This window comes from Necator americanus, chromosome II (genome assembly GCF_031761385.1).
Source record: "Necator americanus strain Aroian chromosome II, whole genome shotgun sequence".
Taxonomy (NCBI): domain Eukaryota; kingdom Metazoa; phylum Nematoda; class Chromadorea; order Rhabditida; family Ancylostomatidae; genus Necator; species Necator americanus.
In genome coordinates this window covers 497464-513603 of record NC_087372.1, presented here as the reverse complement: position 1 = coordinate 513603, position 16140 = coordinate 497464, and the positions used below count along the sequence as shown (strand labels likewise).

General features: G+C 39.9%; 3 protein-coding genes across 4 annotated transcripts; 1 reads left to right on the top strand and 2 right to left on the bottom strand.

The window, feature by feature from the left end:
- Positions 1-1392: 1392 nt before the first annotated feature.
- RB195_016471 (uncharacterized protein) lies at positions 1393-9392 on the top strand (the record flags this gene model as incomplete). 2 transcript variants are annotated; one of them, XM_064183020.1, is made up of 5 exons in its annotated part: positions 1393-1466; positions 6721-6769; positions 6839-6891; positions 6955-7042; positions 9243-9392. In XM_064183020.1, the coding sequence occupies 5 exons, from the start codon at positions 1393-1395 to the stop codon at positions 9390-9392; spliced, it is 414 nt and encodes a 137-aa protein (XP_064038900.1). The 2 variants fall into 2 exon arrangements, with proteins under 2 accessions (XP_064038900.1, XP_064038901.1); XM_064183019.1 differs by lacking the exon at positions 1393-1466 and adding an exon at positions 6542-6561.
- RB195_016472 (uncharacterized protein) lies at positions 4252-4584 on the bottom strand (the record flags this gene model as incomplete). Its single annotated transcript, XM_064183021.1, has 1 exon — positions 4252-4584. The coding sequence occupies one exon, from the start codon at positions 4582-4584 to the stop codon at positions 4252-4254; it is 333 nt and encodes a 110-aa protein (XP_064038902.1).
- Positions 9393-11446: 2054 nt separating the features above from the next.
- On the bottom strand, positions 11447-13338 carry RB195_016470 (uncharacterized protein; the record flags this gene model as incomplete). The annotated part of the gene is made up of 6 exons (XM_013451594.2): positions 11447-11531; positions 11604-11684; positions 12790-12898; positions 12956-13077; positions 13155-13230; positions 13293-13338. 6 exons carry the CDS (start codon positions 13336-13338, stop codon positions 11447-11449), a joined length of 519 nt encoding a protein of 172 aa, XP_013307048.2.
- Positions 13339-16140: the final 2802 nt, after the last annotated feature.

Below are 16140 nucleotides of genomic sequence, written 5' to 3'. Positions count from 1 at the left end.
TTCATCATTTCGTGAACTATCGAAAATGTTCATAGCAGATAGTAGAACCAGAAAAATAGCTCACTTCCGGAATTTTCGCGGCATAAACTGAACTTTGGATCTAATGAGAGATGCAGACGGCTGCAGTGTATTCCCCCAATGTTCAGGCTCAGAAAACATGAGAATGAAAAGTAGACGTAGAGGATAATGAGAAAAGAGGTTAATGTGATCGGTCTGCGTTCGTTTTGGTATAGGAAGAAAACATGTAGGCGTTGAATAGATAATGAGATGAACATTTATGGATACTTTACTATTATAGTAACAGACCCGGGAAAGCTCCGTTCCATGAGGACACTCGGAAAGTCCTTCAGGTCTGTTGCTGTAGTTGCTGGTGGGCAACTATATGATTCCGTGATCTGACAATCAAAATGGTCCATAGTCGCGTTGTGGAACCAATTCGGACAACTCTCGCAACTAAGGGCGTTTTAAGCTTTACATAGCAGAAAATATTCATCCTTCTATTAGAGGAATTAACTACATAAATGTACATGCCACTTATAGTGCTATAGAATATATATATATATATATATATTCTACAGTATATTCCGCATACATATCTTATCGAATGTACCGATCAGTACCAAACATCGCCTGTATACATTTTAGGATCTTTTCCAGATTGTAAACCAATTTTTTGCCGAAACAACATTGATCATTTTATCGATCATGTCAATATCCTTGAATTTGATGTGCATTTCCTCTGAAAGCAACGGGAACTCGTCAACCAGGACATTTTTATTACAAATGATAACCTTTTCAAGCGAAAATGTCAAATTTATCGACATATTAGTTTTTTTCCTTTGTTTTCCTAGGTCTAGTGAACTTTGAAGTATGTTAGTATGTCTAAAAAAATTAGCGGTGCTGGCACTTTTTTGGAAAGCGATTATCCCTGTATAGGTACGGCTGATCTCTTATATTTCTTGTTTTCAAGCCGCGCTTCTTCAATATGCGACGAGAAAACCAAAATCTGCTTGAAAGGTCATGCGAAGGAAGTCTTTGAGGACTTCTCTCAACTCGTTTTCGGCTTTCACTAGGAGAAAGTGAGGGAAAAAACAAGACCAGTTTGCTTTTTCACCCGGGACAGCTTCAGCTAAATCGAACGTGTGTGAAATGTTCTTGCTATTTCCTATTTTTTTGGACTTCTGCTTCCGCTCTGACAGAGACGTCAGAAACGACGTATGACATGACCGATAAATCGTCACCCATCTTTTCCAGAAAGTATTGCAGTTTTTTATGGGCAAGGTGGTGTGAAGGTTATCAAAAGATGCGGGCTGATGACGTACGCGCAGTGAACGCCTCCACGTAGAGTCGAGTCCACATGATGTGAGGTCCGACTCCGCCCTTCTCCGGTAGATGTACCGAATGCCGCAACCGCGCGCGCTCTGCACTTTGCTGCTACTACTGCTCGGTTCTATGAAATTAGTTAGGTGAGTTGTCAAGGCTTATATCTTATCCGCTCTACTCCCGTCATTTGCAGTTGCGATGTAGTGTTATTGGGCTTTCTTTTTTCCCTGCGTTGCCGAAATGCCGAGGGATCTCAAAGTCAGTTTGGCAGCGTTGAGGAACGGTTGCGAAAATTTCTATGAACTTAACTGAACTATTTCATTACTGTCATGGACAATTTACAACGAACTGCAGTTCTGCAATACATCATTCCATCATTAGCATATCAAGCACGATACCTTAGAAAATGACTTTTGTTTGCCAGTTCTCAAAATGTGTGGGATGCAGCACTTCAAAAACAATGGACTCCATCATATGCGTAGTTCTGTAGGACAGAGTCTAACGATTTTTTTTTCAAAAACTTTCTACGTCTCCATCATTTAACCGATGCTCCATTTTAAATGTTACCCAAATTCACTTAATGCTGACAGCAGGTGGTGCCATCAAGGCTACATGACTGGGGATCTGCTATCCGGGCTATTGGTTGTGTTATCCACATTAATCCTTACATATCCTGCGTTTTTGAGTTGGTTTTAGGGAATTTCCGTTTTACGCTTTTGGTGGCACTGATGCTACAGAGTTTATGAGAATGATCGTACTGTGCGACCACGATATCTTGCACTTCGAGCTCACGGAGAAGGTTAGCCATAATAATCCAGTTCACTACCAGCCAGAACTTATATGACAAAAATTGTAGTTCCAAATGTCCAGAATTGGCTGTACTTTTGCCATCCATCTTCGTTTTGCTCAGATATATCCACATAAAAACTAAACAGATCACTTTCCACGCTGACAGTTCTCTATTATAACCCATGGGCATACTGCAGAACCGTTTTATCAATCATGAACGGTTCAGTATAAGAAAAAGATAGGGACAAAGAATAGCAGAGAAATGTGCTACGCCATGAGGACTAGTACAGAATTCTACAGTTCAGATGGTATGCGCAGCATCTCCCAGATAACAACAGCTTTCCAAAAAATTCAAAATGACTCATCGGATAGCTAAAGTCTCGATTGGAAATATTTGTCGGCATAGATGTAATAGAAAAAACCACCTTCACATGGTTATATGGATTACGGTGATTTTCTAAAACACACGCTAGGGGGATATCTAAGCCAGGTTCACATCCGAGCAACGCTAAATCTTCTAGCAGCGTTAAGCGGAGGATTATTCGAAGTACGTTACTTGAAGCGTGTTTTTTTTTACTGGCTAGTATAATTGGGTCAAAGCAAAGTGAAGCCTGATGGGGTTTCGTGAGCAGTTGCGCACGAGGCGATGTCGACTTGTGATCGGGTGAGACTTTCGCTAGCTCCACTCTCCTGTGCAGTCCGAGTTCAACTAGCGATGTTCCCACCTCGGAACAGAATCGCTACCTTCATCGCGTCACTTCCAGCGCAGACGCTTACGCAAGTGCACCAAACACGATGTCGTTTTGACCCGACTGTACAGTAGTATTCAATAAATTGGATGGATGAGCTAAATTTGCAATTCGAGAGTTTCGTTGCGGTTAAAAGTAGGTGAACTTTGATCACTTCCTAACGCTCAAGATTTGGACAAGACAAGATGAAATCCCACGAACTTTTTTCGCGCCTTGAGGCATATATCACTTAAGTGTTGTTGTGCATCCAGGACTGAGCAAAACGTAAACCGACTGTAGGAAACCAGTTTATAGAAACAACTATAACATATAAGTATGAAAAATCATTGGGTGATGAAATTGCTGGAAAAGGTCAATTTTGAATCTTCCCTAATATTTAAAACTGGTTAACGATGCTTGCCGACCGTGAATCGCATCGGTATTCCAAGAATTACTCTTTAAATTCAACTAATATCTCTGAAAAGGAGAACTTTAACATCAATCCACAGCTTTGGGAAGTGGATTTCTGAAAGAACCTTACTTGTTTGGAAAAGATGTTTTGCAGTTGACAATAGAAAGATTCATTTAGAGATTGATTTTATTTTTTTTTTCCAATTTCTTCTAAGTTGGTCCAAGATACGTAATCACTAAGCGTGACTGTCATTACCCATGGTCCTTCGATAATCTTCTGGAAACATGATGAAAGATGGGTCTACCATCTATAATAACTATCCTTCCTACTATTAAGCTGGACAGAAAGTCTTGTCACCATTTGTCATTTTTCTGCCTTATTTTTTTCAAAACTCATCTTACAATAGAAATTAATCAAGAATATACTCACCATTATTAATTACAACAGTGTCCCAACTAAGGGCAGGTCAGCGATCCCTTTCTCCCAGAACTGGGGAGTCTGGGAGTCGAAGAAGTCGCTGACCGCCTGTTCAACTTCTTCGAACTTGGTGAAGATTTTCTTAGCTAAGGGGATGGGCACCGTATCCTAAGCCTAACTTCTCCAGTTTCCCAAAAGTCTCCTTAGCTACATGGGGCCTAGCGTTATCGTGGAAAAGGTGAACCGAAACTCATCTCAGCCGTTTTTTTTCGAACGGAAGATGCGAGCTTCTGGAGCTGACTATCGTATATGGAACCGGTGGCGGTGTGACCTTGTGGGAGCAGCTTATAAAACAGCATCCTCCTCGAATCCCAGAATCAGCAAAGGAGACACTTCTCGGGGAGGAGATCCGATTTGGCTTGCGTCGGCGGGTTTTCTCCTCGAAGGAGCAACACGGTACGGTGCGCGTCGCAGTCATAGAGGACCCAAATCTCATCTCCAGCAATAAGATCTTCGAGAAACTCCTTTCGACGCGAGCGAAGAAGGAGAGATTGGATACATGGATAAACCGGGTACTATCCCTCAAAGAAGGAGAGGTGTGAGGGATCCATCGAGCCAGCACTTTTCTGCAGCCGAGAGCCTGGAGGCAACTGACATTTGTTGAACAGCTACACCCGAGTCTCGTCGCAAGACTGTGGGTGTTGACCTCCGGATCCTCTTTGACAGCGTCGAGAATGGTGGAGTCTTCGACAGAGTAGGGGTTTCCCGACCTGGGCTTGTCTTTGAAGTCAGTGCCTCCGCATGCGAAGTAAACAAACCAGCGCTTGACAGTTCCGATCGTAGTGGAGCCCTCGCCCAATCTGCTGTTGATGGTCCGGGCTGCTGCCGTTGCTTCAATGCCGCCACACCATTCATAGAAGACAATAACCCGAAGTTGCTCTTGCGTAGTTGACATTGTGATTAAAGTTAAGGACGGCCACCGGCTATATATACCTATTGTCGAGAAGCCAAAAATGGAAAGCTCTGGAAATTTCGAAAACGGGTGACAAGACTTTCTGTTCGGACTAATATAAACAAATGCTACGAAGAAATCTACATAACAGCATACAACGTGTCGCATCGAAGTGACGCATCACGCCCTCGGCGAAGGCGTGGACTACGTCTTCTCCCCCAAGAGCGACAAGCTTATCGAAGCTCTTTCCTTCTTGTTTTTTTTCCACAGAATTTCATTTTTTTCTGTGAATTATTCCACAAATAGGATTAGGTAATCTTAGCATATTAGTTTTTTTTATTAGTGAGAATTGAATTTGTCGCCCATTTTCCCTTCAATCAATAGTACAATTCGTTCGGAAACGATGGTTCGAAATCCTGAAGAAGTCTACAGAAAAGGCTCCTACTGATCCTCGAAATTCATCAACCAAGAATGGTTGCAACAATTGTGTTTTTTACTGCGAGAGATCATCACATCTTGAAAATCGCACTCTAACCGCTTCATTGTCACAGCAGCGTTATTACGGAAAAAAAAACTTAAGCAGTATCCTTCTCGACGCTTTGGTCCCGACACGAACTTCTATGTCGTTATCAGGGCCAGCAGGGGGTTTTCCCACAAGGGGTCTGGGGTCTCGAGGGATGGTGGAAGTACGCAGGAGAAATCGTAAGGGTGGAGGACAAATAGGAGGAGGATCTATTACTTATTATCGAAGCACTGACCCAAGGTAGTGTGGAACTTGACGGGATAAACGTAGCATTGCTCCAGTCATCCTCTATTTAGGCCTCTGAAGACGGCGAAAAAGCCGAAACGTCAGGCAAATAAAGAGTTCCATCTAAAAACCTCGCAGGCACACTATTACAAAACATTACTTATTATATTATTTTGCTTTTGTTTTAATATGTTCATCAATTTCCTTATCCGTTTTTTTTTACTTTTATACATTGTATTGAATTTCTAATCACTATTTGACTGGTTATATTGGAGAAAGGGAAGATGGCTTGAGACGTGTGAGGTAGTTTTTGGTGGCGGCTACACCAAATTAGTCGGAATGAAACGGAATGAATGAAATTACACTAGTTGTCTTATTTTTTAATTAATTTGGGAAATAATTAATGAAAAGTGCTATGAGGGGAAAGAGAAATCCACTTCTGGCTTATAAAAGTAAACGTTCTTCAATAAATTCTAAGCTATAAAAACAAAATTAATGAATTTAAAGCAAAGCCTAAATCAAATTCTGTTTTGACATACCGTGCGGGCAATTCTATGTGGATTTTGGATTAGATTTATTCGTAATATCTAAGAATTTCTCGACGCGGTGGCTATTAGGGAAATAAACGATCGCTAAACGCAAGAGTTTCCATTCAGAGAAGAATCTCAATCCATTTATTACATTGAAGGACAAAGTGTTTCCATTGCTCAGTTCAGAATTGTAGAGGTTAATAAAAAGTACCTAGAAGCTACACAGAGTCTGAGGGTTTGCAGGGGATGCACTAGTGTCAATGTCAACAGCCTCTTACACAAGTCTGATGCCAGATTATAGACCCCGGAGGGAAGAAGGGACTGATTGGCATGGGACGACGTTGAATTACCGACCGCGCAGTTGGAGAGCAGCCCTGCATTGTACCCACCCACCGCATAGTATTACTTTCTGAAGAGAGCACGTAAGAAATGCAAGGTGACCACGAGAGTACAGTTCTGAAAGTGAGAAGAGATGGCGTTTGCACTCTAGGGAATTGTTTGTTCCTTTTTCTTCCTAATGTGGAAAATGAGAACTCGAGTTGTTGAGTAAAGATACAGATGAGTGAATGATGGAATGAGGGAACTGGATAGGGTGAATAGACGTATGGTAGGGCATATGGTGCTTCTCGACGAGAACAATCAATGAATGATGTAGGCACAGTGTAAGCGGAAGTCATTAATAGTACGCAGTATTAAACAAGTAGAGATGAGTAATATGTAATAGATACTGAAGCAAACTACATTACACATGTGGGAACCGCTAGTTTTACCAATAAATAGTTGATTATAAGCGTATTTATCCGTGAAAAGATTGATTTCAGAGGCTACTGCAACGTGCTAGATCACCAGGCATGCGATGAGTTATGCAAGGTAAGCTGGCCATTACTATCTGACGATCTATTTATCTATCTATATCTATTTATCTTCACATTTCTATAGGTTGACAATTACTGGTATGGCCACTGTACAGCTTGGGATGGAAAGAATTTTAGGCGAGCTCATTCGATGCGTTATTTATGAGGTTGTTTATGGTTTGTTAACTTGTCAACTTTTAGTTGCAAATGCTTTGACTACGTAGCGCCGTTAGACGGTACAGCATGTACAGGAAAACATGCGCACTGTGCAAGAAAATGTAAAGAAACAGTGAGTTTTGAGTCGTTTTATTCTCACTCTGAACAAAAGAAACGGCAGAATCATTAACGTTATTGGACTGAGGATGGATGCATAGTGAAAGAATCGAATATATCGTTAAAACTCAGCGACTTCCCTAACTACCGATCCGTAGTTAGACAAGAACCACATAGCAGAACCCTCCTTTGCCGTATTTGCACTATTCGCTTTTGTAATTACATGGAATTAAGGTGGAGAAGTCAATCTCAGCTTAGTTTCATTCCGTTCCCTGCGGTCCGAATCGGAGCATATCAATGTCGCAGATTAAAGGCATCACTCCACGAACCTGAGGTGGTACGGATTTCAGGTGGAGTATTCTTATAAGGGATAGTAGATGATGCAGAGAATGGTTATTCCGTCCATTTCTTCCTAATTGCCGTAAAAAAAACGGCCCGGAAGACACGGCTTCAGGCGTTTTGGCGCACTTTTTTCTACAAGCAGTTCGACTGGAGCGCGCCAGCCTTGTGCGGCGCCGCATCTTCCGGGCCGTTTTTTACGGCAATTAGGAAGAAATGGACGGAATCACCCTCCTCTCCACAATCTACTATCCCTTATAAAAATACTCCACCTGAAATCTGCACCATCTCAGATTCGTGGGGTGATGCCTTTAACTAGTAAAAGATAGGTTTGTTCCCAATAATACAATGAACCCTGCACTTGACGGGATGTACATACTCTTACAAATAGTGAGGAACTAGTTGGAAAAAATGAAGCGAGAAAATAAATCGAGTTACGCCTTAACTCTCTCGACAATGTAAAACGAGAAAAAGTTTTTTCCTGACACAAAGGTCATTTTTGTTGAACGTGGTAGCGAGGAATAACGGACTTTAATCGTAAATTTGAGTTTTATAAAAAAATAAGACTTTAGATAGATGTTAAATTAGCAGTCTAGCACTGGCAACACGACAAGGTAGCTTTTGAAAATGCATCTGTTTAGACTGTGGATGTGATTAGAATTTACTTTGCTACCAAAACTGACGAATTGACCAATGAACTTTGTTAAAATGGAAAAACAACACAAAATAGAATCGTTGCCTGCTGTACAGTAAAGGCAGCCCTTCGATTTTCTTTTAGTTTTGTGCAGATCTACCAGAGAGAGGGCATTTCCATCCAGCCCAGGCATGAAATAAAAAGGTTTTTATCAGTCATGATAGAAATAGGGAGATTATCGAGAGACAAGTAGTCGTAAGTTATAAAGATTGAAACTTTAAGAAACGCTTGAAATCTTGTTGAGGTAAAATTTCTAGCAAAAACTATATTATACCGTACCACGCTCACAGAAGCTCAAAAAGTAGAGCGGTGTGATTACCAGTTTCTTTTCGAAACAGAAAAAAATCATTTTCTAAACTAGTTTATTTAGTATCTTTAGCTGTTTGACTAATTTTTTATCTAAAAAGTTTTTTTTTTAAATGAGCTCACTCTGACAGCTCTGGAGAGACCTTTTAGTAGCAGCTATAAGAAGCAGGAAGCAACAGAATGATAAGAAGAGCAATTCGATCTTCTTATCAGAAATCGTACAGCGCTGCAAAGCATAACTATGGGAGCATTCCGTCTTCCTGGACATCTTTTATCTGAAACGTCAAGGAACCTGCGATCGTAAAGAAGTGTGTGACGGATTCAAACGCTTATCAAAGAGACATTCGGTACAATGTTTCGTTGCAGTTACACGGCTGTAAGCGACACATGCATTTTGGAAAGACGAGTAGACTCCAGAAAATGATCATGTGAGAAAAATGATGATTGGTATGACGATGCGGTTACGAAAAAAAAAAAACCAAACGAGTCGAGATCGAGTAGAAAGTCACGTTCTTTTAATGCAATATCAGTGTTTTCGCGAAAAATCAATAGAAAGCGACGGTTTCGTTGTTTACTGGTGGTTCGTGTACTGGTTCGAAGAGAAGCGAAATGTTTTACACGTGGTTGGATGCCTCTTGTTGGTGCAGTTGAAAAAAAAGTGCGGCATGAGATCCTGTGGAAATCTTCTGATTTTTAAAACTGTTTCATTCATATATTAATTTACTTCTATTTTTGATTTTCTATTTTCCATCTAGATCTCAGAGGAAAGAGAATATTCAAGAAAAGGAGAAAAATTGACCTATTGTATGCGATCCAGTACTCTTTAGAAGATGTGTGGTTAAAAATTCTGAGTGAAAATTCACCGATTTGCTTCCAGGGATCAGAGGGTGGATTTTGCTATCCGCAGAGAGATCGAGGATCAGAACGTAGACGTACCGGATGCGAATGTTTCAAGGAACTCCCACCGTTAGTGAAACGACGAAAGCGTTCATACAACTACATAATAGCGACGAAACGGTTGTCATAAGTGATAATTTAAGAAAGCCTTCGGTGCAAAGATCTCACAAAACCGAGGGTTCAAAAATCGTTGATGGGTAATGTATAAACAATATTCAATCATTCAGTATTTTGCGTGTAAATTTAAAGTATTGTAGCCATCGTACTTTACGCAGACCACTGTTGTTTTCCATATTTCTCACTGCCTGAATAATAAAATGGATGTATTTTTGTGCAAATTAATTTTCTGAGAGCCATCTTTTTTCGTTCATAATTTATTGTACTGATTGGTTTTATTAAAAGTATAGACATAAAAATTATGATGGAAAAATATACAGAATTAGTTTCCGAAAAGGCCTAAAATACTTTTGCGCTAGGCGATGTGCACTTATTTTTTAATTTATGGGTAGCATAACGCAAGACATTTCTAAGGAGTTCTCTTTTCCAGAGATCTCACGGCTCACACTCACCACTGTGTTCTCCAAAAATATAGGCTGATCTGTTCTTTACTTAGTCGACTTTTTTTTTGAAAAGAAAGATTCAGCTGAAATTTGAAGAACGTGCGTGAAGACATGGAGTTTTCTTCAGGTTTGAGATTGGATGCTATCATTAGAAGGAAATCCGGTGATAATTTCCCTGGTTCACCTCGGCTGAAGTTCCCGTTAAAGAAACCGATATTAAAAAAACCGGAAAGAGGAAATAATTTCTTAGTTGTTAAAGGATTTAATTGAATAATTGGGCCTGTCGAACGAAAAGAATATGAATGAGTAAAAGAGTAAAAACGGAATAATTAAGGTAACGGTCAATAACAAGACGGATTACCTCAAGGTCGCGAAAATTCTTTGCGCACAACACTGCCGGTCCGTGGTCTGCAAAATCGATTTTGATCTGCTTCTTCCAATAACTCAAACGATGAACGACAGAATGCTCAACGATGTTTTATTATGACTCGAACGACTGAAATTATTTCACCCGTCTAGGGAAGGGAAAGGAAGCCGACGTAGCTATACGAGGTTTCCGAAAAACACTTCACATTTCTTCCGAACAATTTTATACATTGCATCATTGGAAAAATGTGGAATAGATGCGGTCGATCGGAACGCGGACTACGACAGGCTGTGAGTACTAAACTTGCCCTTGAAAAAGCACTTTGTTACTGTTTAGGAAATCGGTATCGTTTTTTTTTTTTGACAGAGTTTCAGTATGGCTTTTTTGTTGATTTTTTCGACGTTATCGCTATCGCCAGACCCTGGAAAATTAAAGCCATCACTGACTCATCCTCTCAAACGCCTCATCACCCATCACAGAAAGTATTTAAACGATACACAAGCGAATTCGTGTAATATGAAATGTAAGAAGAAAAAACTTTGCTAATTTGATTAGTGGGGAGAAATCTAAACGTTCAACTGTATCCTATTACAATTAATCGGTTTCCCGACTTCTCTCACTTACAGTTCCATCCCTTTCAAACAACCGTCTCAATTCTCAATTCTCATTTTTCAATAGTCATTTTTGACTCTTTGTCGGTCTACTGACATTACCGTAACTTAGTTGAGGATAATTCTCCAATGGAGCAGGCACAACCAAACTATTCATTGGGGCACACATAATACCAATAACGGCGTACCGTTTATCTGTACTAAATATGAAATTCAAAAAAAAACACATGGTAAAAAGAAATTGTATAGAACACTCAAGGAGAACGATATGTTTAGACAATTTTACTATTAAAGCACTGCAGTGAGCAGTGACGCACATATTTTCTATCATAAAGTGTGGGAAAGAGGAACGGACTATAAAATTTCCAAGCAAGCAATACACAACATTTAATTACCTGGGACAAGAGGCGGGCAGAGGAAGTGGCAAACTATACACAAGGAAATATTATATCGCCGAAGAGATTCTCATAAGAAAGGCTCCTTTTGGACATGATCAACAGAACTGCAGACAAACGTTGTAAGCGGAGATAACAACAGCACGATAAGGATTTCAGAAATGCTTTAGCTTGTAAAAGTTAAATTATTTTATCCCAACAAAGAGAACGTTAAATGAGAGGTGATTGTCCATTGTAGATACAATTTGAAGCTACCGTACAATTAGGCATGCGAGGATCACAGTAAGTAGCACCACCATGTCTGGCGCTCGGCAGCCGGATAATGAGCCATTACAGCTAGAATTCATTTTATAAGTAGTGAAAAGATAAAATTACGGTAGAGTATCAACTGAGTAGTAGAACACCCACCGATCACCGAGGCAACTGCAGACGCGCACACGTTGCGAATCAGCGCGATCGTGTCTGAATAAGTCAGCCGCTGACATCTCTCTGAAAGTGGATAGTTAAGGATGGGAGATAAAGTGCTCGGCGCTGATCAGTCAATTCTGAATACGCTGTCGAGTTCGATTTCTATTCAGATATGGAGATGTTCATGAAAGCAAATGTAACTTATTCAACAAAATGGAGTGTTCATCGATATCTCAAGACAATGCATTTGTCCTCCTAAACAAGTCTAATATCTATTCATCGATCTCCAGAAAGGCGAAAATGAGATCCAGCTATCTCCAAGTCCTCGCTTCTTGAAAACCTCGGCACTGTGAATTGGATTTGTGTTTTCTTGTCTTCCCAATAAGATTTTGGTGAAAATTTATTTATAGTGTAGCGTTTCGATAACCTCGCACTTATCGAAGGCCTCGAAATGGCTTCGTGTTTTTTGATGCTAATTCAAAATGAGGCCGCCCATGCGTGGTTACAAACTATTGGCAGTGGAATATATAAATAGCTGCACTTCGCGATGGTCCCACCTCGATTTCAACTGCTAGCTGCACCGCGTAGCTTCGAGCGCAGCCGCTTGCGCAACTGCATCGTCGTGTTTTATGTCGTTAAGTTAACCCGACTATACAAAATTTGCGTTTACGACACTTCCTTGCAAAATTTCCGGAAAAGTACAGTACGTAAACGCAAGTCCATATCCATCCAGACGGAACTAAGCGGCCATGGATCGGAGGTATTTTTATCTCAACCTTGTTCAAAACGTTTGAAAATTCGCTCTGCTCTTGTTTGAGCCGCAACTCAGCAGGTCACAGACATTTCCATGATTACTTAAAACCACTTCCTTCGTTAGGAGAATCTTCGCACGAAAACGATTTGTAAGTCGACCCTGCGTTGCGATTGCAATTTGAACCTCTCATCCATTAGAATTCCACTGGAAATTTGATCTAGATGCGGTCGATAATCGACCGTTTCTAAGAATACTATAATGTCAAAGGGTTCTAAAAGAGAAAATGAACACTTCTCTTAATTTGGGCGAGTTTTCTTCTGAAAAAAATCGTGTTGACATCAAAGCGTAGGGAAGTTAGTGGAAATGCGCCGTGTTCCTTACGATGCGCTATCCGAATAGGCTTATTACTGCTTCTGTGGGGAAACAAATCACCTGCATATATCATATCGATCGAACATACTGAGCGTATGATTGTTGAGACCTCTCCTAGCCAACGTCAATGCACATCCACGCATGAATAAGCGTTTACCAGTGGGCTGACCTGGAAGGGGAAGAAACGGTATTCTGAGCTAAATAAAGGTCATCCGAAATCACTCACCCATAACGTAGAGATCCTGCTGTACCGTCAAACATATCGTGCGGCACGATACCAAATGCATAGACTCAGGATTCATTGGTTCGTCACATTGATACGAGAAATTCTTTGGCGGAGTGAAATATCTGGAATAGACGGGGCGATCCTCTGCGATACTGGACGGGACATTGAGAGACACAAATAGGCAAGGATAAATTTGTACCTGTCTAATCCATTCTTGAAGAATTCTTCATACATTGGCGACATGCAGCTGTAGCAGCGATTCTGACGGTACATCCCTATGTGATTTTTAATCACTACCAATCAATACCTATCAGATCCACTGACAACTGACACTCACCTGCTTCAACATTTGCTAATAAAAAAGATATACATAAGGACAACATCTGCTATCATAATTTGCGACGCATTCACTAAAAAAGCGTGATCTGAAAAAGCATGGAACATTAATGAAAACGAACATAGGAGAACTTCGCGGCCATCATGGTGAGTATCTCATCATGTAGACCAGCAAAGAATTAAGAGCTGCGCTCAGGAAAAGGTTAGACGTTGTGTTCTTTCTAAAAAGTAGTTCAAAACATAGTTTGGTATGTATCAGAGTAAAAATGCAAAACACCAACTTCAAATCTAGAAATTAGAGGTTTGAGAAGCAAAAGTCTCGGGGTACAATAGAGCAGTTTTTACACAACTAATATAGGCGAAAAGAAATAAAATATGAAAAATGTGAAGTAGACTTTATTGCTGGTGAGGGTATAACAGTTGCTTTGGAGGCTATTTTTACTACTAATGACTTATTTGATACCTAGAGCACTTCTAATGCCTCTAGAAAGAAAGAGAGAGAGATTTGTAACGACTGTTTTACACTCTTGCTTTGATACATGCTAACTATGTACATCCCGAAACTTATGGATTACTGGAGAGAACTCAACATCAAACATTATTCTAAACGTTGGCTTCAATGGACAATATGAAAGTCTTAGGACGTGGTGATTCAATACCTATGAAATGAGCGGATAAAGCAGTAATTTGTTTAGGAGAAGAAGAAAAAACAAAGTAAAAAATATTGGAAAGAAATACATAGAAATACTACTGAAACACGAAATAGTAAGAATGACATATATTTGAATAAGTTTGTTAACATTGAATTAGTTCTGTGTACTGAACGTCTACGTCTAATTGAGGAGGTTTGTAATATGGCAGTGATTAGAAAGTTAAAAATGTTCGAGCATCACAAGGATGTAAATATCAGAACGAAAAAAAAAGCGCTGCACAAGAAAGACTAACTCTAATCGAGGACCACCGGGGATCTCGTCGTAGCATTAAAATGCGATTTATCCGAGTTACCGTCTCAGACAGGCGAAAATACATTTAAAAAAAAACAGGCAAATTAGATTCGTGGGATGATGCCTTCAACTACATTCTTGTAGTTGAAGGCATCACCCCACGAATCTGAGGTGGTACAGATTTCAGGTGGAGTATTCTTATAAGGGATAGTAGATTATGGAGAGGAAGGTGATTACGTCCATTTCTTCCTAATTGCCGTAAAAAACGGCCCGGAAGATGCGGCGCCGTACAAGGCTGGCACGCTCCAGTCGAACTCCTTGTAGAAAAAAGTGCGTCAGAACACCCGAAGCCGTATCTTCCGGGCCGTTTTTTTATGGCAATTAGGAAGAAATGGACGGAATCATCCTCCTCTCCATAGTCTCCCATCCCGTATATGAATACTCCAGCTGAAATCCGTACCACCTCATATTCGTGGAGTGATGCCTTTAAGCCAACTGTACCTAATAATCTCTAATGTATGCCTCGTAAGATCTAAGTATTTAAGCATGCTATAAATTCTATGAAAGTCGTAATCTGGTCAGAGGGTTTCCAAATAAGAACGTAAACTTGGCAGACTAATGTAATCGTAAAAGCTGATGTTCCAGTGATTTTTAACAGCCCAAATAAGAATTCAAAAAAAGGAATGTAAGAAGGGAAAGGAAAGTTAGGATATTCAACGTAAATTGTGGATAATATGTAATATAAGAACGGACGTTGGAGATAACGCATATCGTCTTCACGAAACGGACAAATTTAGATGTTTGCATTCTGTATTCACACTGTATTTATCACTGACTTTACCCAAAGTAGATCCTCAACTCACACTCATTCACTCGTCTTGTACTCCGACCGGATAAATACCGTGAGAGATACTAAGTTTTCTCAAGTTAGACTCATCAATGCATGATTTCTGCTACGATATGCATCAGCAGAAACATTCTTTCCACATTCAAATAAAATTCAGTGTCATTTAATTGATTTAACTTCAAAATAATCGACCACCAACTTTTCTCTTCTTTTCCTGATCTTCGGATTTTTTTCGCTTACAGTTTTTTATCAGAATATAATGCCATCATTTTGATATTTATTTAGCCATAGTAGGTGAGGATCAGCAAGACCAGATTATTACTCGAGTCGAAAAAACTGGAGGAGCATCGAATGTTTTGAAGGTTCCAATGTTTTCAATGGAGAGGACCAGATCTATGTATGAGCAGATGGTCGTTTTAGACACAAAAATGAACTTATCACGACTTTTTTCAGTATTAAGTGAGAAAGATGCACTCCAACGTTCGTGGGTGCGTCTATGGACGAGCTGGTTCAATATCAGTGGCGGGAGCAGGATGAACAGGATGGTTTGAGACGAAAAAAAGCCGCATAAGATAAGGCTTGTCTCAAGTAAACTAAGAAACATAATTTTAAAGGAAATCAGAATTTCTTATTTCTGACCTTAGTGACCACGCTTGTAAAGGAGGATCTGAAAGTACATCATAATCAAATTCCTAAGATGTTTTTTGATAAAGAAAACCTTTGCAGCAGAATTAAGCAATGAAAAATAAAAAAAGTTTTTCCACTGATACGAATTCTAACCATTTCAAGGAAACGACGGAAAACATGTAAACTAATTTTTGCTTAACGAATGGGAATAAAAGTGGTGCACTTATGGAAAACCTGGAAAGGCCGAACATAGACAAATGGTATTCTATTTCTTCACAATCTATTTGTCATTTGAGTCAAAGTAATTCTAACTCTCCAAAAATGTTCTGAAGCATTGAGAAAAAGAAGAAGAGAATGAGTAAGCAAACTGAAAGTATTAGAATTACGTAATATTGATTAACATCCTCATCGATTTGAGGTCTCCATCAAAC